Source organism: Dromiciops gliroides, chromosome 1 (genome assembly GCF_019393635.1).
Source record: "Dromiciops gliroides isolate mDroGli1 chromosome 1, mDroGli1.pri, whole genome shotgun sequence".
In the NCBI taxonomy this organism is placed as follows: Eukaryota; Metazoa; Chordata; class Mammalia; order Microbiotheria; family Microbiotheriidae; genus Dromiciops; species Dromiciops gliroides.
In genome coordinates, this window is record NC_057861.1 from 262,020,918 (window position 1) to 262,046,086 (window position 25,169).

Here is a 25,169-nt window from a genome sequence, read left to right on the forward strand (position 1 = left end):
GATCTCAGACAAAGCAAAAGCAAAAATATATCTAAGTAAAAGACACAAGGAAAGAAAACTACATCTTGTTAAAAGGTACCATAGACAAGTAATATCAATACTAAACATAAACAATACTAAACCAAACAAAATTACAATACAGTTTTCACACAAAGCCAGATCTAAACAATTGGAAAAATAACAATTGCTCATAGGTTGGCCAAGCTAATATAATAAAAGTGACAACTGTACCTAAATTAATTTACTTATTCAGTGCCATACCAATCAAACTACCAAAAAATTATTTTATAGAGCTAGAAAAATAATAAAATTCATCTGGAAGAACAAAAGGTCAAGAATATGAAGGGAATTAATGAAAAAAATACAAAGTAAGGTAGCCTAGATGTACCAGATCTAAAACTTTATTATAAGGCAGCAATAATAAAAACTATTTACCGCTGGCTTAGAAATAGAGCAGTCGATCAATGGAATAGATTAGGTACCTAAGACAGTAGTAAATGACTATAATAATCTACTGTTTGATAAACTCAAAGACTCCAGCTTCTGGGATAAGAAGTCACTATTTGACAAAAACTGCTGGGAAAACTGGAAAATAGTATAGCAGAAACTAAAACTGGATACAAACCAACATCTCATACCATAGGCCAAAAGAAGGTCAAAATGGGTACATGGTTTAGACATAAAGGGCAATACCATAAGCAAATTAGAAGAGCAAAGAATAGTTTACCTGTCAGATCTATGGAGAAGGGAAGAATTTATGACCAAACAAGAGAGAAAGCATTATGAAATACAAAATGGATCATTTTGATTACATTAAATTTTAAAGGGTTTGCACAAACAAAACCAATGCAACCAAGATTAGAAAGAAAGTAGAAAGCTGGGAAACAATTTTTAGAGTAAGTATTTCTGATAAATGCTTCATTTCTCAAATATATAGAACTGAGTCAAATTTATAAGAATATAAGTCATTTCCCAAATGAGAAATGGTCAAAGGCTATGAGCAGGGACTTTTCAGGTGAAGACATTAAAGCTAACTATAGTCATAAAAAAATGCTCTAAATCACTACTAATTAGAGAAATGCAAAATAAAATAACTCTGAGGTACCACTCACACCAACCAGATTGGCTAATATAACAGGAAAGGAAAATGATAAACGTTGGAGAAGATGTGGGAAAACGCATACATGCATTGCTGGTGGAGCTATGAACTGATCCAACAATTGTGGAGAGCAATTTGGAACTATAGCTAAAAGGCAAACAAACTTTGTATACCCTTTAATCCAGCAATACCACTACTAGGTCTATATCCCAAAGAGATCATAAAAAAGGCTTGCTATTATTATTGTTGTTGTTGTTTGTCCTTCCTTCTAGAAAAGGCCTGTGACATTGGGAAGTGACTTACAGTGAATTGGATTTAAGTGAGGGAGGCATGTATAAGGTCACCAACCTCACTCTCTCCTCCAGAGCCATCTGGGTCCACTGGAAAGATATCTATCAGGAGGACTGAAAATGGCCCTGGATGTTTAAGGCAACAGGTGAAGTGACTTATCCAAGGTGACATAGCTAATAAGTATCTGAGGTGAAATTTGAACAAAGGTCCTCCCAACTTCAGGGCAATGCTCTATCTACTGCACCACCTAGCTGCCCCCATAAAAAAGAGAAAAGGACCCACATGTACAAAAACATTTATAGCAACTCTCTTTGTGGTGGCAAAGAATTGGAAATCGAGGGGATGCCCATCAATTGGGGAATGGCTGAACAAGCTGTGGTATATGAATTTAATGGAATAATACTGTGTTCTAAGAAATAATGAGCAGGCAGATTTCAGAAAAACCTGGAAAGACTTACATGAACTGATGGTGAGTGGAGCAGAACCAAGAGGACACTGTACACAGTAACAACACTGCACTATGATCAGCAATAGAATGATCCAAGACAATTCCAAAAGACTCATGATGCAAAATGCTATCCAGATCCAGAGAAAGAATTATGGAGTCGGAATGCAGATCGAAGTATCGAAGCACACTATTTCCACTTTTCTGGTTTTTGGCAGGGGGTGGGGGTGGAGATCCCTTTTGTTCTGTTTCTTCTTTCACAATATAACTAATGTGGAAATATGTTTAACATAATTGCACGTATATAACCTATATAAGATTGCTTGCTGTTTTGGGGAGGGGGTCAGAGGGGAGAGGGAGAAAAATCTGAAACTCAAAACCTTATAAAAAATGAATGTTAAAAACTATCTTTATATGTAATTGGAAAAAATAAAATACTATTTATACTTTTTTAGAAAGATCTATCAAAGTATTATCAATACTCTCTGACATAGAATATACAAAGAAAAGTTACTCGAGCATTCATATTTACATACTGTATGTCACTGACTATTCTTGAAGCATAAAAGATGGTACATAATTGCTCATAAACCACTCTGATAGCTCCCAAAAAAGCTCTGAATTAATCATAGGGCAAGAGAAGATTAAAATGCTTTACCATCCTGCAAGAGAAAAATCTGAACCACAGACCTGAAACCTGTTATTAAATTTAACTAATTAAGCAGCACAATGTAAAATGATTTCACTGATTAACAAAGTAGGAGGGAAAAGTAGCAAGAAGATACCAAAATAAGGACCGTTTAGTATTGTGCTTAACACTTCAGAAAAATAGATTGCTTTATACATCTTATTTAAGAAATCCAGAGATTTTAACTCACAGTTGAAAGTGAAATTGTTGCTTTCATATATTTATATATTTCGTTTATTTATATATTCACAAGCACTGAAAATTTCTGCAACCCTTTTAAAAGAATCGTATATGGCCTAACAACATTTTGAGTTCTTTTTCATTTTCTAGTATTTTTAAGAATAGAATTTTATTTTATACTGACATCAAGTGGCAAAATCATGCACTGCTAATCTGCTAGAACTGCTTTCCACTTATACCTGAAAACCTAAGACCGACATGGTGGGTTTCTGGCAGACACCACTCTTTGAAATTATCTCCCACATCTCAAGCCACCAATGTTTGAAACTTCACTATTTGAGATTTATTCCTTTGAGGCCTGAAGGCCATTCACTCTTAAGAATTCCCTACTAAAAATTCAAAATTTCAGGAAAGAATAAAAAATATCTTGCCTTTATAAATGAATACTTTTAAAAAGATTGCATTCCAACTTGACTGAGAGGAAAGCCTCTTCAGAAATGAAGACATATAAATTTCCAGGGAAATTCAAAATGAAAAAAGGCTAAAAAACACAAAAATCACTTATCTCTATGAAATTCAATTTTTACAAAACCAGACTAAGTGACCTCTAAGGTCCCTTCCAGATGTTAAAACTAAAAGTTTCATGAAATTAAGCTAAAGTCCAGTTTTCTAAATTTTTAAAACAAGAGATTCATCACCAAGTTGGCGATTATAATAGAGGAATCATCATTTATATCAGTAGAAGGGAGTAACCACAGATTGATAAAACTACGGAACCTTGAAGCAGTCATAACATTATTTATGTAATATTGGACACTCTTTTTTAAAAGACAAAATGAAAAGATCTGATTATAACAGTTGTCCTCATCCTCCCTCCCTCTCTTGCTCCCCTTTTACATTCAGGTGAGTCCATTTACTTCCATCTGCAAATCACAAGCTACCAATTTTGGGGAATTGTCTCTTCCCATAGTGGAGACAGGAAATAATTTTATCCTTGACTACAGCAAAGGGATGCTTCTACCAACTGAAGTCCTTTCTGCACCTGGTGCTTGGTACCTCTTACCCACAGTATTAGCCTTGATTCTGAAACTTGCAACTTACAAACTAGTCTCAATGCCTACCAAATTTGAACTCAAGAAGTCTTCCTGAGTCTCCCTTGACTTCAGGCTTGGCACTCTATCCACTGTACCACCTAGCTTCCCTGACCAACAACAAAACCAGCAATTTCCCAGTAATTCAGGTGTGAAACAGTGCCATCCTAGATTGCTCACTCTCACTCACTACAAATATACACTCAGTTGCCAAATTGTATCATTTTTACCTTCAAAACATTCCTCAGATATCTCCCCTTCTCTCCACTGCCATATTTACCACCCTATTTTAGGATCTTACCACCTCTCACAGTGGCCTAAGGCAACAGTGTCCTAACTGGTCTCCCTGCCTCAAATATCTCCCAACCCCAATCCATCCTCAATACAGCTGCCAACTTTCCTAAATCACAAATGACCATATCATCTTTTTTTTTTTCCTGGTGAGTGACTTGCCCAGGGTCACACAGCTAGTGTTAAGTGTCTGAGGCCAGATTTGAACTCAGGTCCTCCTGACTCCAGGGCCCGTGCTCTATCCACTGCGCCACCTAGCTGCCCCCATATCATCTTATTAATCAACAAATTCTAGTATTTTCCTAACATCTCCAGGACCAAATGGAAATCTATCTGGCATTTAGAGAACTTTTCCACCCTTTCTTACACTTTACTGCCTTCAGCACACTAGATGATCTGCAATAATGGCCTACTTGCCACTCTTCCCACACACCAATATATCTCCCCTCTCACTGCCTTTGCTCTAGCTGTCCCCTATACTTGAAATGTTCTCCAACTTCATCTCCATTTCCTAGAATCCATGGATTCCTTCAAGACTAAGCTCAAATCTTACTTTCTATAGGAGGCCTGTCCCAGTTTCTCTAGCTACTAAAGCCTTCCTTTCTATGGCTACCTTTCATTTACTCTGTATGTATCTTGGCAATTTGTAGTTATACACAAGTTGTCTCTCCTGTTGCTAGGAAAGCCTATAATCTGTGCTATTGGAGAGGCTGAGGGTAGCAGATCTATTGAGCTCAAGGAGTTAGCTGACATGGGCCAAATCAATCAGGCTGTGGAATCTGGATGGTAAGCCCCCAGGAGTTAGGGGTCACCACGCTGCCTGACTGATAAACCAGCCTACAACATAACAAGAGAGAAGGTTAAAGCTTCCATGCCCATCAGTACTGGAACCGGAACCCTTTGGTGGTCACTAAGCTTCCAGGCTAAGGAAGCTAGGGGGACCAGAGCTCCAAAAAAAAATAAAACAAAACAAACAAACCAAAAAAAGAAAAGAAAAGAAAAGAAAACAGAGGGAGGGGAAGGAGGAAGGGGAGACAAAATGCCTGTTAACTAATTAATTTCTACAATAATGATTCAGGACAGAAAGTATGTTCACATCCATACATATATTCAGCCCCTACCACACCTAAAATCACCTCAGCAAATTGGGTCATTTTTCCAAGTGACAAATTAGAAGATTAGCCTTGTTGCTTTTTGATGCTTCCTCCAGTTCTAACACTCCATGATTCCAATGAAAGTGCCTCAATAGAGACCTTTTCACACTCTCTTCAAGGTCCCTGTACTGACCCTTTGTGCCTGACCATCTGCATGCTGCTTCAACTGCAACTGCAATTCCCTCATATGGAAATCTTGGGGAAGGGAGGAAATAGAAAAAGAAAGCACTTGCCGCCCAAGGCACTCCTACCATTCTAGACATGGCTCTGAGGATATTTGGATAACTGAGTGCTAAAGACATCAAAAAGTTTAGTTGCTTTATAATCACAGAATGTCCGAGGTGCGAGGATCTTAAAAGATATCTAGAACAAGACTTTAATTTTACAAATAAGGAAACTGAGGCCTAAAGAAATTAAGTGATTTGCCCACTCTCACAGTTGGTGGGAAAACAGCAACTATCATTCAGGTCTCTTGATGTCATCCAACTTAATGCTCTTTAATCTTATGGCTAAATAACTGACAAACCTGCTCATCGTCCATTGCCCCACTATCCATAAGGAATATCATCTAAACAAATCAAGTTTTTAAAAGGTTGATAAGAAGCCTAATGGTAGACTATCGACTTCCCACTAAGCAACAACCAAGCAAATATTCAGTCTTGCTTTGATTCTGATGATGCATAAAAGAGCTGGCCTGTAGAACAGATCAAGACGAAAGAGTGATGGACCATGTCTATGTGCTAAAAATAATTTATAAACATAAACTGCAAAAAAAGTTTGATTTCTAGCCAAAACCTAAAGTGGATAACCATATTTAAATGATGACATGACTAATTAAAATAAATTGAGACTAGTCAACTGTTTTTTTTAATTAAGTATTGCTTATTAATGATAACAAATAAAGTATGTTAGGTCAGGGTATTAAGATGGTATAGATACTTACCTCACTTGAAGAGACTGTTCCTGTTTCAACAGCACCACCGCTACCACTCAGTTTCTATTGCAAAATAAATAACTCATTACTTAGTTTTGTTTTTAATTTTATCCTAACATATCAATTTAGGAAAGGGAACTAAGAAATTTTTAATTTTTATCTAATTGTATTTAGTCAAGTACATAACAAGTTAATTTTGTCATGAGTATAATGTGAAAAATATTCTAGAGAGCACATTTTTCTTTAAATAGTACTGATTAAGTACCTGCAAATATGTGTATCCTTATTATAAAGGAATCATGTTATGTAGAGAAAAGCATTGTCACTAAAGTACTAAATGACAATACAAGAAAAAACTAGTCACACAAAATTTCATAATGAAAGTAAGATATCTCAATAGGACATGTACTTTGAGTCAGACTGCAGGGAATATTCAAAAATTTGGGCTAAACCAACTGCATTTCTCTCCTTGTGCAGACGTGGGGAGACAATCACCTGAGATTTGGGTCTTTGCCCTAGAGCTAATGATTGCCATACCAACTTATACTCAATCAAAAAAAAACGTTAATATTTAGCAGAGTAATTAAGGGAGAGGAGCAAAAAATGAGTGTACAAAAGGGGTATGAGAAGTTCCTTAAGGAAGTAAAAGGGCTTGTTTTTTATTTGTCCATAATCTTAGAACTAGAAACTTAATAAATGTTGTTGACTGATGCTACTAAACGATAAAAGTGTCAAGGATGTGACCTTGCAATTAATTTTAATTATTTAAAGAATCTCTTTCATATGGAATGGTGCATTTCTAGCCTTTATGAGGAGGAAAAAAGTCATTCAAAACATTTAAAAGTTGTCTTCCAGAAATACTATCACACGGTACTTGAAAAAAAAAATTAAATACAATGGAAAATAATCACAGTGATAATCTTTAAAGATTACAAAATCAATCCTACAACAAGTACAATGAGAGAATTCTGATAATTGCAGCAATTTAAAGATCTTGAAAGACAAACACACAATACCCATTGCTCTAAAAAGTAAAACAGCACCCAGGTACTATGAAAAGCCAAGAAGTAAGAATAAATGCAAAGAAAAGAAGAAGAAGAAGAACAAGAAAACAAAGAAGTTAAAAGTCTCAAACAGATAGGTGCCTTTTCAGGATGACATCTCCTAACATAAAGTGAATTCAATTCTAAGAAAAACTCTTATAGACACTGAAATTTTTATGGTTAATTATGATTATGCCAATATTATTTCCTTGTATTTTAAAAGGAAAAAAGCAAACTAGGCATGAATAACTGTAACCACATGCTTTCAATAACATTCATTCTCCAGGTTGTGAGCCACAATATAATTTTTTTTTTTCAGTGAAGCAATTGGGGTTAAGTGACTTGCCCAGGGTCACACAGCTAGTAAGTGTTAAGTGTCTGAGGCCAGATTTGAACTCAGGTACTCCTGACTCCAGGGCCGGTGCTCTATCCACTGCGCCAGCTAGCTGCCCCCAATTTTTTTTTATTTTCAAAAAGCTTAAGACTAAAAAATGAAATGAAACCACAAAATACTGACTGAAAATTACAGTGTTACTTCTTTACTATCAATGTTCACTTCAAAAATTAGAATGAATCAAGTTACTACACAAAGGTTGACTGAAATGTTAATGCTGCTAGCATGCTAGAATTCTAAAATTAAAGTAGCATGACAGTTGTTTAAAGAAAGCTTATTTCAAATAGTAAGAATGCAGAAGTCTAAAATGCTAGTTGGTTAATGAAGCATGCTGAAATTGAGAGTAATGATGTATTTAAAAACAAAGTTCCACTTTCAAACTTCTATATCTTTCATATTCTTAAGTATCTTGTTTTGAAGGATCTATGAAGAAACGTGATCAATGTGAATTAACTAGGTCTCTTCTATATATAATCATTTTCAAAACAAAGCCCAAAAAGACATTTTAAAATATAAACACTAGGCTCTTACTTCAATGAAGCTACTGCTCCAGCAAAGTTTTGATATTACCAAACATCTCCATAACTATTTTTCAAAGGTATAATTATCCCAATTTTCATTACTCAAATTCATTGTGCAATTTTTTAAGTGTCAAGAATTGACTATAGAAAATTAATGTATAGGAAATGTCATATTTTATATGCCTGAAACTAAAATCCATTTAAGCATTATAAGCACACACTCATACATCTCTAGCTTTCAGAAAGCTTACTCAAATATACATTTAATTAGAAACCCAATGCCATAAGTGCAGCACATCATCAGTATCTGCCCCTTTCCTATGCCTCACGAACGAAATACTTCTAGTGAATTCCCACCTCCCATTACCCTTTATATGACATTATCTTTCTCTGATATGCCTCCATCACTAGAACTACCGGGTACCATTTCAATGTTATGCTTATTCTACTTTCTTCCATCACTTCCTCTCCAGGAACCTCTTCCAAGAATCCCACTCTTTATTTCACCCAGTTTTGAAGTCATTCTTACGTAGTCTCATCTTCACTACCTACCTACCTGAAAGCTATGAGGAAACAGCATTTTTACTGAAAGCTTCAACATACCAAGAGATCAAACTCCCATCCAAAGAGTTTCTGTCTGTTCCCTGGCTTTGGCCCCACACTTGAGAGTAATTAAGTCCAAAATCTGAAAAGCTATATTCCTAGCCAACAAGCCACCTAGCTATTTTTTTGTCCCAAGAAAGAAACAGGAATGGACAGGCCTGAAATAAATAGGGATAGCCCAATAAGAGAGTCTCACCACCAACTGTAGATCTCAATGTTCAACAGCAGGAAAATGTGACAAAGTAGGAATTCACCAACGGGAAGTCAAATACGAACAAGATACTGGCTGACAGAGAAATGCAGCAAAAGGGAGTTAAAGAGAAACAGAATTTTACCATGAGGTGCAAGTATATAATGGAGGAGAAACAGAAGAGGTTGGAAGAAAGAGCAAGTAGAAGAGGAGAATAAAGGAGACAGGTCTAACCCAAAGAAACAGGCTCCCATCAGAGAGGAGACAAAGCTTACTAGTGATATATGACATTTCAATTTACTACCATAACTATTAGACTTCAGAATCATAATATAAATTAAATATTCCTTTCAAGATTAAAACTGAAATTTCTTTTACCTGTGAACTCAGCTGAGTTTTTATCCAGTTGAAATAATAATTTAAGTCGCTGCCTTCCATCAATTCTTTTCCCCATGCTGCCAATTTGGCAATAATTCTTGCTGCCTAAAAACAAAGAAGAAATGCTTGCATTATAATGGATTAATAATAACCAATGACATTTGATTCCTAAAACATGTCAAGTATCCTTAAATCTTTGAATCCCAATTACGTTTTGGAGTTTCAGAAAGTTTCAAAATTATAACTTTGCTGTTTCAGTTTTTTGTTTGTTTTTAAAATTATTATATGTCACATAAGATAACTCTCTTGGAAAGAGAAGGAAAGGGATACAAGGAGAAAATTCTGATGATGTAAAAAAAAGATATCAATAAACTTATTTTTATAAAATGTGTTCTAAGAGGAAAATCACAAAAAATATTCTCCTCAGGGAGCTATTGTGAGGATCAAATGAAATAATGTATATAAAATGCTATATAAATGATGGCTATTATGAAATAATTCACTTTTGCAATCTTACTTCAATACTTTGAGAAATCAATCCATGATCTCATGAAGGTCAGTTCTTCTTACGATGTTACAAATCACAACCCACTTACACCTTTTTATCACATGGGATTATTCTCCCTCCATAAATCCTCCATCAAGGACATACTTACGACTCTAGAAGCCTTCCTATGGTTGATATAGCTTGAATCCCAATGCAATATTCAACCTGTTCATCTGTTAGCATTCGCTCTTACTATATAGCTAGCCCACATTCTTATCTAGTCATAACCTATCTTTCAGAACTTCTTTTATGCCAACTCACAACTGGAAAGGTTTTATAGCTTCATGTCTACCACAAACCTTTTCACTGTTCTTTCCACTGGTCCTAAAAATTAACCCATCTCAATTTTTTCCCTTTCAATTCTAAATCCAAAATTTGTCCATACAATTCCATGACATCATCTGAGGAAGAGGGCTACTAGGTGGCACAGTGGATAGAACACCAGATCTGGAATCAGGAAAAGTTCTCTTCCTAAGGTCAAATCCAGCCTCAGATATTTACTAGCTGTGTGATGCTAAGCAAGTCACTTAAGCCTGCTTGCCTCCAGTTCCTCATTTGTAAAATGAGCTGGAAAAGGAAATGACGAACCATTCCACTATCTTTGGCAAAAAACTTGAAAAGATGGTCACAAAGAGTCAGATACAAATGAAAAACAACTAAACATCTGGGTAACACACATTCTTTTTCTATTAGGTTTTCCTAAGCAGACTGCATTGGAATGGTTGTGGATACCACTGACGAAGCCTTGTAGTTCACCAGGATTTAATGCAATCTATATATCAACCACAAACAAGCATGCCAGAACAGTTTTCTTTAAAGTGAAGGTCTGGCCTGACCCCCAAAGGATATATTATCAATAAATAAGAAGAAAGAAAGATGGGGCAGATCCCATTCTTCCAACAAGAGCCAATCCCAGGGCTTGTGTCCAAAACAACCACACCTATCCATCAACATTCCCTCTCTCCAAGCCAAGTTCTCAAGCTCCCTCCTCCATTCTGAGATAGATGTCAGCACCTCAGAGCAAATCAAGGACATTATAACCCAACCATATATAGTAACTTTCAGTGTCGAGTATGAAGAACAGAAAAAAAGCCAGTTTGGTTAGACCACAGAGGGTGGGAAGGGAGTAGTAATACAGGAAGCTAGGAAGATAGGTTGGAACTATACCGTGAAAGGCTTTAAAACATACACAAAAAGGTTTATTCAGATATGTTCCATCATCTATATCTACGGGGAAGTCCTCTTTATTTGGACTTTATACAATATCCTCCCTGATACCAGGGAACACCTTTTGCAAACATGTTTCCTGGTCTTATGCATCTCAATGCTGAAATTCATAGTTGATTACTGCAATTGGATAAACTGCCCAATAACTTTATCTTACTGAAGATAAAACTGTGAGCTGTAAACCCAAAATTGAACAAGAAGAAAACAAGTAGGATTGTGTTTAAAAAATTATGCAGTACTTTCAATATTCTCAAGTTGTTCTGTGACCAAAAAATAAAAACAAAATAATCAGCCAACATATATGTACATATATGTATGTATGAAATATTTTTATGGCTTTAGAATATGACAAAAAAAGTTAAGAATATAATTGGCCCAAAGGGTAATGAAAACATGTGGCAACATCAGATAGGCTACATAATAATTCAATTCAACAAATACTTATGAAGTTACTGAATGTTTATGTGATTTTGAGCAAGTTGCTCACTCTCTGTGTACGTAGGATTTCTTGTCTATAAAATGAAGGGGCTGTGCTATATGGTTTCTAAGATTCCTTCCAGATCTAAATCTAAGATCTGTGAGTCATTGTACAACATTAATTTTCATGAAAATAGAATAAAACATATTATCCAGAAAATGTACAAGCATAAATGGAAGTGGAAAAACCATGTAGTAAGAATAAGGATATCAGACAACCAGTCCAAAGGTTGCTCTGGTACCCACGGAATTTTAAAAGACAGACATGAGAATCTTCATTACATTCAATATATCCTCTGTGAAGAATTTTTGGAGATGACAGAGATAAATGTTTGTTGAATTGAACCATTATGAGGTTCTCTGATTCTGCCACATATCTTTCCATTTCCTTTTGGATCAATTACAATTTTGATTTTTTTTGTGGTACTCCATTGTTTACAGAAATATAAAACCACCAGAAAACTATACATAAATACATACAAAAAATGAAAAGGCACAGACAACATAGTAGTATTATGTTAATAAGAGATCACTAAGTAAAGTTATTTTCTTTGGTTTATCATAAAGTTTGTGTGATTTTATCATATGCACAGGAGATAACTTATTAGAGAAGAGTACCCAAGGCCACATTTTGTTCAACAAAATCAAAAGCTGTTCTTTATGATCAACAAATAATAAATATTTCTTACTTTATAATATGACGATGAATGTAAGCTTTGGTGACAACTATCTACAAAAGTCTGCCTGTTTTCTTTTCGTGCCTTTCATGAAAGATATCTTGACTACTTGAAAAGACAGTTCTCAAATATTTTTTAGAGATGAAAAAGAAGCTATATTAATAAGTAGCTGATACCTTCTCATTTGCTTTTTTAAAAAAATAATAATAGGGGCAGCTAGGTGGCGCAGTGGATAAAGCACCGGCCCTGGATTCAGGAGTACCTGAGTTCAAATCCGGCCTCACACACTTGACACTTACTAGCTGTGTGACCCTGGGCAAGTCACTTAACCCCCACTGCCCCGCAAAAAATAAAATAATAAAATAAAATAATAATAATAACATCTGTGATTTTTTTCCCACTCTTTTTGGAATCTTCCCCTCTCTGAGAAAGTTTGAATACTGCTCCCTAATTACCTTTAAAACCATATTAATTCCAGCACTTTCTATATGGATTGGGTCACGTGCAGCCACTCTGAGTATGAACTCAGATTTCCTAAATGTCATCGCCCTTGCCTTTGTGAACGTAAGAGTCCCATTGTGGTAGTAAGGTTGTGCCCAAAATAATAATAGATTACAACAGTAATACATTTCTATTATTTCCATTTCATTTGTTAGTTCCAATAACATATGCGCTTTGGATGATGAGGTTTAAATTGCATCTCCCCCCAGATTTGTAGGGCTTCTTTTCCCCTCCACTGTTTTTTGCTACTTTCTGAGAAGGTATTTACAATTATTAAGGCAATGCAGCCATTAACCTGAAATTAACAGAGCTAAGATTTCTGAAGAATAGTATAGCTATGATTACTCCCACAGGAATGGAAAAAGAGTTTGCCCACCACAAAGATCTGTAAAGTCATCTCTCCTCTACATTGGGAATTTGATCAACTGAATGCTTACCATGTGGACAGTGAAAAGATCCTGGCGATTCAACATTGGCAGAAAGTAGGACCATGCTGTAGTCTTACTACGTTTAGCATAATCAAAGAAAATGCTAACTCGTTGGTGATTTTCCTGAAGAAACAGAAATGTTCAGAAATGTCATCTTCATGTCAAATTTTATATGTGAAAAATAATGAAAATGAAATCTTTTCCTCATTATTAAACATACAAATAGTAATGCACTAAAAATATTGTTAAATTATTTTTCCAATTTTCAGATCATAATAAATTCTATTTTATTCATGTTAGCTTTTTGTTTGTTTGTTTTATGGATGTTAACAATTACCTGCTGTTTAACAAAGGCTTTCATCTCCTTTTTTGTGGAATACTCATTCCAACTATTGAGACGTGTAAAAGTACTTCTAATAGGGACTTTATTCAGCTACAAAATACTTTCAAATGTTTTTTATCCTTAGTCTAAGAATGCAATGAAAGGTGGATAGAGCACCAGCCCTGAAGTCAGGAGTACCTGAGTTCAAATCCGGCCTCAGACACTTAACACTTACTAGCTGTGTGACCCTGGGCAAGTCACTTAACCCCAATTGCCTCACTAAAAAAAAAAAAAAAAAGAATGCAATGAAAGTTAATATTGTTTTCATTTTATGGTTAAAAGAACTGAGTACCATGTATGTGTGTTTCATAAAGTATTATTTTCATAAAAGAGAAAGTTTTGAATTTATTTTCCTAAACTACCACTTTGCCATTCCAAACTTCTGCTCAAAAATGTTTAATAAATTCCTAATTCCTACTTCATGAAGTCTAAATTTATGGCTTTCAAAATAAGCCATAATCTGATATCATATGAGCAACCTACTTTACTGCTCCAGCTTGAACCCTCTGGTTCCAATAAAGTTAATCATCTTCTGTCTCCCTGCAAAGGCCAAACTCATTCCGAGCCTCCAAATATGGTCATATCATTCCTTCAAGTTTATATGCCCTACTCCAGTTACCACATCCAATCATAATTCTTTTATGATTTGACTTAAATGATACCTCAGCCTTTATTTAAATATAGCCAGGATGATATGTATGTGGTCAGAAAGGATACATACCAATGTCTTAAGTGCCCTAATAGTTGATGAGGTCATTGTAAGAGGCATTTGATCTGATCCTAAAAATATCTTTTTTCTAATAAAAACTACCCAGCACTTATCACAGTGCCCAGCACACAGTAGGTATTTAATAACATTTACTGATTATTGATTATTCAATCAAGTGCTCTGGATCCTTATCACTTTAAGGCAGGGGAAGCAGCAAAGTACTAAAGAGCTGGCCTTTGGGTTCAAGGACCTGGGTTCAAGTCCCACCTATGACATACACTGTCTATAGGGTCCTCAGAAAATCATCTAATCTCTCAGTGTTGTAGAAGGCAAGCAGGAAATTGTTTTTCATGTCAAACATGTAACATTTTGTTTGCAACTTTAAATTTTTACTGGTCTTGAACATATCCATCCTTATCTTCCAGCTGGTCTAAAGTGATTAATCCACTTATTTCACAGGCACTGGTCTAGTTACAGTACTTTGGAAGATAAGGAAAAGGTAGATCTAAATGTCCAATCTCTCTTGCTTAAGAAAATAAGTCATATTTAACTGCTTTCTAAGTCTTCAAACTTGAGGCTTGGAGAGTTTGGTTATGAAGGAAAAACATTCATTCTGATTCTCTGAATCTATAGATCAGAAGGCTGACAGTTCTAAATCTATGGTAGGTAATAAGTAGTTCATAAAATCACAAGTCACATGGCAGTCCATGGACATTCATTTTCCCAGATGTCGTCTCTAGAGACCCACTATATCATTTTTCTTTAACTCTCTCTGAACACAAGAAATCAGTGTTAATTGCCTAATACCAGACCAATAACCTCCCTATCTGGCTACGAGTTGGAATCAGGTAGGAAGCTGGAGTAAAAACACAGAAAAATACCTTGTTCTGCACATAGAAACAATCAGCCAATTATAAAAGAAAAGCTGCCAGTAAAATTCAATGCACACAGTATATGTTCAATAATGAACATCTAAGTACTGTAAATGAGGAAATTCTGTATGTTCATTACCCTGAAAAACAAGTCGTACCTAAACATAAGCTCATAATTACCAAATTATAATTCTCACAAGTTACAAAATCAGGAAAAATTTCCTCTCACCATCTATAAGTGAAATCTCTAAAATTTCAGTTACTTTTGAGTAAACAAGAAGGTAAAGTATTAACCTACCTGAAGCATATCATCAACCAGGGTTAGTATGTATTGAACTGTCTGTTCTTTGGAGATGTGAGTCATCAGGTTTATAAATGTTTTGGCACACTAGAAAATAAAAAATACATTCAAAATCATATTAAGGTTCTAACTAACTCACTATTGATTGGAAAGATGCATATCAAAGCAATTCTGGGGTACCACATCATACCTACTGGATTGGATAATAGGGCAGCTGAGAAAAATGACAAATATTTCAGGGGATATGGGGAAAATGAGACATTAATGTACTGTCGGTGGAGTTGTAAACTGATTCAACCATTCTGTAGAGCAGTTTGGAACTACACCCAAAAGGCTATAAAACCATGTATACTCTTTGACCTAGCAATACCACTACTAGGTCTATATCCAAAAAGAGATAAAAAACAAAAAGGAAAAGGACTTATAGGTACAAAATTATTCATAGCAACTATTTTCTGGTGTCAAAGAATCAGAAATTAAAGGGATACCCATCAACTGGGGAATGACTGGACAAATTGGGGTATGTGATTTTGATGAAATATTATTGTGCTACAAGAAATGATGAGCAAGATGCTCTCAGAAAAACCTGGAAAAATTTACATGAGCTGATGCAAAGTGAAATGTACTATATACAAAGTAACAGCAATACTGTAAGATGATCAGCTGTGAATGGCTTAGCTATTCTCAGCAATACAATGATCCAAGAGAACTCTAAAGGGCTTATGATGAAGAATACTATCCATCCCCAGAGAAAGAACTGATGGTATCTGAATACAGATTGAAGCATAATTTTTTTTACTTTATTTTTCTTGAGGTTTTTTTTGTATGTTTTCTTTCACAACATGACCAATATGGAAACGTTTTGCATGACTACACATGTATAACTTTTTGAATTGCTTGCCTTCTCAAAGGAGTGTGGGGAGTGAGGAAGGGAGAGAATTTGGAACACAAAGTTTTAAAAACTGATGTTAAAAATTGTTTTTCTATGTCACTGGTGAAAAATGAAATGCTAAATCATTTTAAAATTCATATTAATATAATCTATAACTTTATCAAGAGTTTCATATTTTATAATTAGGTTTGACTACCCAAAGTTACTCCATATACTTATGGAATTATCAACTTAAAAGTTGGGTGAAGCAGCCTCCAAGCACCCTGAGAACATGGGAAGCCAAGTCTGAGATTAAACATTTGCTAAAAAAATCAGCAAATAGATAAAAGAGTTGACTGCTATAGAAAAGACGGTATTTAAAAAGACAATTTTTCTAAGTGGAATCAACACTGTCAATATTAAAGTATACTGCTGCCTCCAAATCTTTCAAGGAAGAGAAACATAGGGATTTTTATACTTTCTAAAGGATAATATGTTGAAAAGAAACATCATAATAGCTTAAAAAGATCAAATTCAACTAATGATTTATTGAGCATATATTATGGGTATAAAGGCAGTGTGGTATAAAGGACAGATGACTGTGACCTTGAAGAAGCTTATAAAAACAGTGGGGATAAGGAAAGTGCACAATTAACTATTCTATAACACAAAACATTTTTAATGCCTTTATAAGAGATGTTTTCACTTACTTATTCATTCATAACATTAACTAAATGTCTATTGTGCACAATGTATGCATTAGATAATATGGGAAACCCAAAGTTAAATAAGGCAAATTCTGTCCTCAAGAAGTTTACACTATAAGTATAAATTTTTTATGTGAAGATACAATAATCTTTGAGCTATGAAAAATGATGACCAAATTGGAAAAATGTAATTTTTAATTCTCCTTTAACATTATAAAACTACAAATTACATCAAGATAATATGGGTAATTTCACTCTAACCTCTAGCTTAGGACAAAATGGTTGGACCTAGTTACAGATCTTCTCATCTTTTCTTTTAGGTCTGCAATCTCAAGCTTTTTTTCACAGGGAAAGCAAATGACAGTACTGAGGGCCACACTAAAAATTCACTGGAAGCTGAGAGCCATATACTAAAATTGTTTTACCAAAAGAGCAGCACTCTGGCAAAAACCAAAAACACCTATTTCAAATATTCAAAATATTTAGGGCTTTAAAGCCCAAATCCTGACTTGTGTTACACATTTAAACAAGCAGGTATTCAAGTAACTGTCTTCTTTAGGCCACCCAGGCCCCTTTCTCAGATTAGCTGGTTAACTCTGCATCATATATAACAAATACCACAGGAGCGTTCTCATTGAAAAGATCACAAAGGTGATACATGAAAGAAACATCCACATGAAGTCATATAACACAAAAGGAATAATCATAAACATAATGCGATAGTTTCTTAACAAAAAGCACTAAAGCAAAAAATAGATGAATAAACAAATGTAAACGAGAAAGAAAAATATTCTCTTTGCAGTTCCTTCTAGCCACATGGCCTTTTCGTATGGATTTAACTCCACTGACAATCATCTCTCTAACAACCCAAATGTTACTCAATTGAAACCAAAGTGAATGTTGCTCATGCTTTGGAAGAAGTAATAAATTAGATCAGCTACATAAATGTACTTCAAAAGATCAAGGACTTGTGGGCTGGCAAGAAAAGTAGGAAGGAAACGTCAGTGCTCTTGCCACTAATTTAACATTACTAGTACAATCATTTAGAACCTACAAAACCATTTACTAACCTACAAATTCAAAATTCAAAAAGTGCAAAAAAGTGAGAGGTGTTATCCTGGCTATTTCACAGAATTATGAAAATTGCTTTGTCTATCAGATTAGTATTAGCTATATGCAAAAGTAGAGACTTCCACTTGGATGTCACGCCCTTCTAACTCAGTTATACATTTTTCTTAAGTCTGAGTTTAATCTACTATGTAATGTGCCCTAAAATCTAATGAGAGCTTTATGGAAGTTGACATTTTAGCTAGAATTTTAAAAAGGTTATCAAAAACTACCAAAATTCCATAAAAGCAATAATTCAACAAAATCTCTCCTGCAGAATGATTTATAGGATTTATCCCCATTTGTCCTAGTGTATCCTCAAGAATAATAAAGTATTGAAAATCTAAGATTTTATTGTTTTTTAAAAGAAAAGGTCCATTCATATAGCCAGATCCATTCACCAAACACATTTATTATGATACTACCATAACATTTATATTACTCAAAAGTCATATGAACCCATACATATAAATTTTATCAATAAACACTTTAAACTATGAATAAGTCTCCCAAAATACCTGGCTGCCTTCATTTTGAAGCATTTCTTGCTTCTCTTCTGGACTTCTTTTCATCTCAAACCTTTGAATAAATTCACAATCTTCACCTGAAATCATTTGTCCCCTAAAAAGGAAGGAGAGGTTTGCTTTGTTAAATAAAAGTTAATATGTGCACATTAAAGTTAGCTTCCAATGAACTACCCAGAGGTCATTCTAGATTTTCTTCTCTTTTCTAAAGCCCCCTATCCTAAAAAGTGGAAATGAAAACAGCACTAAAAGGCAGATAACTCAGGTTATATCAATTCTGTATCAATGTTTGCACAGGATTATAGGTAATAAAACAAATTCCCTCTTCTTGGTAAAAAGGTAGGGGAGTATAAATGTTGAATGTTGCATACATCATCAGATGCTGGTTGGTTTTACTTAACTGTTTTTTGTTACATGATGGATATTAATGGGGAGTTCAGGGAAGGAGAATAAAAATAACAATGTTTAATAAAAAAAGGAATCAAAAATAAAACATTGGTAGTAAAGACCCATATCTTACCCCAAAGCAAATCATTTCACATTCAATATATGTCAGCTGTATTTTATTTCCTATTTCACACAGGCAATGAAGGAATAATCAGTGGCACTTATCTATTTTTCTTCAACCCATTTCTAATCACTACATCTATCCTTTCATTCTTCTCTCTAATCTAAGGATGTAGCTCTGCTCTTTCCAGAGTACATCTCTCCCAGTTCCTTGATCTCAACCATTTTCTACTCCTAGAAGAAATCTGCTCCATAATATAATCTGAAATTCATCATTTACTCCTATGTTTCCTTCATGGACTCCTCTTACTTTTGTTGGTTCTCCTCCAAGATGCAGTCTTTGGTTCTTTATACTAGCTCACTGAGAAAGTAAAATGCTGACAATTCCAAGAAAGACAGAGAAAGAGAGACAGAGATGAAGAGAGAGACAGAGGCAAAGAGAGGGAGGGAGGGAGGGAGGGAAGGAAGGAAGGAAGGAAGGAAGGAAGGAAGGAAGGAAGGAAGGAAGGAAGGAAGGAAGGAAGGAAGGAAGGAAGGAAGGAAGGAAGGAAGGAAGGAAGGAAGGAAGGAAGGAAGGAAGGAAGGAGGGAAGGAGGGAAGGAGGGAAGGAGGGAAGGAGGGAAGGAGGGAAGGAGGGAAGGAGGGAAGGAGGGAAGGAGGGAAGGAGGGAAGGAGGGAAGGAGGGAAGGAGGGAAGGAGGGAAGGAGGGAAGGAGGGAAGGAGGGAAGGAAGGAAGGAAGGAAGGAAGGAGGGAAGGAGGGAAGGAAGGAAGGAAGGAAGGAAGGAAGGAAGGAAGGAAGGAAGGAAGGAAGGAAGGAAGGAAGGAAGGAAGGAAGGAAGGAAGGAAGGAAGGAAGGAAGGAAGGAGAAAGAAAGAGCAAAGAGAGAGAGAAAGCTCCTCTTCCCTTTGATCCAATACCTTCTTTACAAGTATCTTAAATTAGATATTTCTACTTATATCTTACTAACATTGTAAATTCAATATGTCCAAAATTAAACTCGTCATTGCTCCCCTTAACCAGCTCAGTGAACTAAATGCCCTTCAAAAGGTATTAAAATCTCTATATCCGCTCCTCCCTTTCCATTCAAACTGTCACAACTATGTTGTGCTCTTATCACATCCTACTGCAAACATTCTCCTAGCTAGCCTCCTTTTCTCTAAAAATATAACTCTTTTGGGATGCTTGGTTTGCCTACTCAAACTTTATGACCTCAGTGTTCTATATATTTTCCTGGGTTAAATAACAATACTAAATCCTTAAACGTGGAAGACAATATAGGCCTCTGGGGCATCATCATAACAATAACAATAATTTATATAGCACTTTAATGGGACTAGGACTATGAAGTAATCCTCACTCTTCACTATGGTGATCCTCCAGGAGCAAAGGGCCCAAGCATATTTCAGGCAACAGAGGCTGTGTGAGAAGAGGTAAAAAGCCCCAGTCAGAAAAATAGAACAGATTAAAGCTACCATGTCAATTAGTAGTGGAATCTAGCCCAGAGTGGTTGCTGTACTTCTAGGTTGGGTGAGACAGAAGAACAGTCTAAAAAGCAAAACAAAACAAACAAACAAAAAAGAAGCATAAACACAGCTAATTTTTACCATAGCAAGTGCCAATAAATTTAGGCCCAAGCTTAATTTTATAAAAAAGAGTACTGGTCAATATATGCTCATAAGAACTAATATGCGAAGATGGCAGAGGAAAGACATTAAACGCACAGAGTTCCTGATACCATTACCCAAAAAACAACAACAACAACAAAAAAAAAACAGTAATAAAAGAACCCTTGGAGCAGAAAAACCCACAAAAATATGGGTTGAGATTATTTTCCATCCATAGACAGATTAAAGGAGGTTGTGCTGGGCTACGAGTAAAGTCCAACCCCATGATCACACCAATAGAGACTCCAGGCACACTGCACCAGAGGAACTTAACCCCTGAGCCTATAAATCAGCTGCAGCACCAGCATCTTCTGGAACTGAGCTTACAGTCAGATGAGAGGGCTGAACGGCTGGCTGGGGGGAAAGTGCAGGGCTGTCAGTGGGACCTAGGGAGGAATTCGGCTGTCCCATCCCAGCGGGGAACCAGGAAGAAATCCTGAGTGGCAGGAGACCCAGGTGGGGGACAGGCACAGGCTTGTCGAAGCTAAGAACCACCACAGCATTCTGCTGGCTGGTTAACTAGCAAGTTGGCTTGAGGTTATCTTCAGAGCAGAATACAGGCCAGGAGAGAGAAAAAACTGCCCTCCCTCAAACCAAAACACCTGGGACCCTCTGAAGCTGGGGACAGTAGTGTAGCCTAGAAGCAGGGCCTCCCAGTGGGGAGTTAAAAGTCAAGTAAAAGATGAGCAAGCAAATAAAGTTTAGAATTATAGAAAGTTTCTTCAGTAACAAGGAAGATCAAGGTGTACCCTCAGAAGAAGATAACAATCTCAGGGCCCCTACATCCAAAGCTTCCAAGAAAAATTATGAACTGGTCTCAGGCCATAGAAGCTCTCAAAAGGGACTTTGAAGAGAAAGTAGGCAGGATAGAAAGAAGATTTAGAGAGAGGGAGGAAAGAATGGAAAGAGAAATGAGAGTGATGCAGGAGAGTCATGAGAAAAAAGTCAACAAAGTCAACAGTTTGAAAAGTCAAATGGAAAAGGAGATAAAAAAGCTCTCTGATGAAAATAATTGCCTAAGAATTAGGATTGAACAAATGAAAGCTAGTGACTCTATGAGAAACCAAGACACGGTAAAGCAAATCCAATTGAATAAAAAAATAGAGGGCAATGTGAAATATCTCCTTGGAAAAACAGCTGACCTGGAAAATAAATCCAGGAGAGATAATTTGAAAATCATTGGACTACCTGAAAACCATGAACAAAATAAGAGCTTAGACAGACCTAATATACACATAGGAAGAGAGCTTTATGAAGTGAGCAAGGCAGAACCAAAAGAACAATAGATACAACTATATAAATGAAGACTTTTTTTTTTTTGGTGAGGCAATTGGTGTTAAGTGACTTGCCCATGGTCACACAGCTAGTTAAGTGTCAAGTGTCTGAGGCTGGGTTTGAACTCAGGTCCTCCTGAATCCAGGGCCGGTGCTCTATCCACTGCACTACCTAGCTGCCCCAATGAAGACATTTTTAAATGGCAATAACATGCAGATTTTTTGAAAGTTGGAATTTAAAATTAAAGCAAATTACAAATAAATTTTCTTGTCAACAAGAGATGCTACCATTTGTATAAATGCAAAATCTACTTTGCTAAAAAGAGGTACTTCAGCATATTTTCCTTTAGTAATAAGTTTTTCAATTTAAGAATTTATTAGGATACCAGAATCTATGTGTTTTAGCATCATTCAAAATGCTTTCCTTGAAATATAATAAACTTCATGAAAAATGTCATATAAACCAAATTTCTAGAAACAAGACAATCATTCTAAATGAACCAGGAGTGTTCTATATTTTAATTAAACATGCTGTGGATCCTTATTTGATATAATTATTCTCTTTCTAGCTCTTTTTAAATTCCAATGTTTATACATCAAGTTTTCCTAAAGCAAGATACGCTCTATACTAAAATAAGTCTTGGAGAAAAGGAAAATAATTCATTTTGAGAAAGTAAAAAACAAATCCTGGAAAATTTGGCTATATTTCTTGATCAAGTATCACCAATAAACCCCTACTTTGAGGCAGAGTCCCTGTGTGTCTGTGTGTCTGTGTGTGTGTCTCTGTGTGTCTCTGTCTGGCTGGCTTGCTGGCTGGCGCGAGAGGAGGCCAGTAGCAAGTCCACAATGTCAGAAGTAGAACCTAAAGAGGAATGAAAGATGGCTGGCCTAGACCCCTCCATAAAATGAAGTCCCTGGAGGATCTCACCAGTGAGAAAAGAGGAAAACAGCTTGGTGGAGGAACATTCCAAGTGAGAAGTCTGAAAGATCAGTTAGATGGTCCAGAGTAAGGAAGCCCTAGGGGCTAAGGGAAGTTCCAGAGATAGCAGCTAAGGAAGGGAGGCAAAGTCAAGAAAAGTCATAGTAGAACCAGGAGGGGTTAAAGCATGAAGGCTCTGAATTTGGAACTATGACCAAAGGGCTATAAAACTGTTCATGCCCTCTGACCCAGCAAAATCACTACAAGGTGTGTATCCCAAAGAGATCATAAAAAAGGGAAAAGGACCCACATGTAGAAAAATATTTATAGCAGCTCTTTTTTTTTTGTTTTGTTTTGTTTTGTTTTGTTTTTTAGTGAGGCAATTGGGGTTAAGTGACTTGCCTAGGGTCACACAGCCAGTAAGAGTTAAGTGTCTGAGGCCGGATTTGAACTCAGGTACTCCTGACTCCAGGGCCGGTGCTCTATCCACTGCGCCATCTAGCTGCCCCTATAGCAGCTCTTTTTGTGGTGGGAAAGACTTGGAAACTGAGGGGATGCCCATTAAATGGAGAATGGCTGAACAAGTTGTGGCATATGAATATAATGGAATACTATTGTGCTATAAGAAATGATGAGCAGAAGGATTTCAGAAAAACCTGAAGACTTACATGAACTGATGCTAAGTGAAGTAAGAAGAACCAGGAGAACATTGTACAGAGTAACAGCAACATGGTATGATGATCAACTATGACAGACTTAGCTCTTCTCAGCAATACAATGATCGAAGACAATTCCTAAGACTCATGACAGAAAGTGCTATAAACATCCAGAAAAAAGAACTGTGGAATCTGAATGAAGATCAACACATACTATTTTCTCTTGGAGGGAAGGGGGTTATTGTTTTTTCTTTCTTCTATTTTTTCCCTTTTGTTCTGATTCTTCTCTCACAACATGACTAATGTGGAAATACGTTTAACATGATAATAACATATAAACTATATCATATTGCTGGCTTCAGGAAGGGTGAGGAAAGGGAGGGAGAAAAATTTAGAATTCAAAATCTCATAAAAACTTATGTTAAAAACTATCTTGGGGCAGCTAGATGGTGCAGTGGATAGAGCACCGGCCCTGGATTCAGGAGTACCTGAGTTCAAATCCGGCCTCAGACACTTAACACTTACTAGCTGAGTGACCCTGGGCAAGTCACTTAACCCCAGTTGCCTTACTTAAAAAAAAAAAACTATCTTTACATGTAACTAGAAAAAAATTAATTACTATTAAGATTGACAAAAATAAAATTAATTTTTTTAAGGGCAAGAAATCTCTGACAGCAAGTTCACACCCCACCAGGCCCACCCCAAGCTGGCAAGGCTTCAGGAAGGGCACAATGACAAACCACATCCGTCCTCCAAAAACCAATCTAGATAAGATATAGATGGTCATCACCACAAAGTCAACCCCCTGGCAACAAATTGTGAGGGCTACAACAACTCTAGACAACAAACCACTGAAGGAGAAAAATGCTATACCAGGTTAGTCTAACAGATGGCTTTATTCTCTGTTGTAAAACACATCTGGTGTCCTTAGACAAAACTACCTCACCCCTGCTGCCTTGAATAAAACAGGTTTCTGTCTTAACAGATCATAACAATTTTATCTATATGGTCACCTCCCCTTTCCTGCCCTAGAACAGAAATTGTTTTCCCACCTGGTAACATATCCTACCAGCTACAGAGCAAACATCCCCAGAAACCTCTTTTTCTCTCTGTAGTCACCCCCTTTCCTATTCTCTTCCCTTTGTTTTGAAAACTATTAAAAATGTGACCTAAACTGCCACAGTATGTTGCTTGCTACCTACGACTTTTACAAAGGGGGCTAGGAATTGAAATACAAGTTCTACTCAAAGCAATACTAACTGTTCAGGAACCTACTTACCTGCAAATGAGCTTCCCTAGTTAGATTTAGAATAAACTTATTATTTCATTTTCAGGCAGTCTCTGAAGTTGCTAGCATCCAATCTGGAGACCTACTAGTTGCCAAGATTCTCCAGAGGTTCCCTGGGAACCCAGGTGAGGAATGAGCCAATACTATTAAAGAAGTTGCAATATATGTACATAGTAAAAGCTGATGAAATCTAACTCTTTTAAGTACTGAAATAGCTTTGGATGCCAA

The 25,169-nt window shown here is 36.1% G+C and overlaps 1 protein-coding gene across 2 annotated transcripts in view; it reads right to left on the minus strand.

Annotated features, from left to right (window-relative positions):
• The window catches only part of ATP6V1H (ATPase H+ transporting V1 subunit H), a 111,040-nt gene that overhangs the window by 71,423 nt on the left and 14,448 nt on the right, over positions 1–25,169 (minus strand). Inside the window, exons 3-7 of one of the 2 annotated variants that reach the window (XM_043975829.1) lie at positions 18,627–18,729; positions 15,421–15,510; positions 13,169–13,282; positions 9,303–9,407; positions 6,183–6,236 (exon numbers count right to left, since the gene is read on the minus strand). In XM_043975829.1, the coding sequence (XP_043831764.1) occupies positions 6,183–6,236; positions 9,303–9,407; positions 13,169–13,282; positions 15,421–15,510; positions 18,627–18,729 (466 nt within the window). The remainder of the gene's footprint in view (positions 1–6,182; positions 6,237–9,302; positions 9,408–13,168; positions 13,283–15,420; positions 15,511–18,626; positions 18,730–25,169) is intronic. The other variant, XM_043975830.1, reaches the window with a different exon arrangement.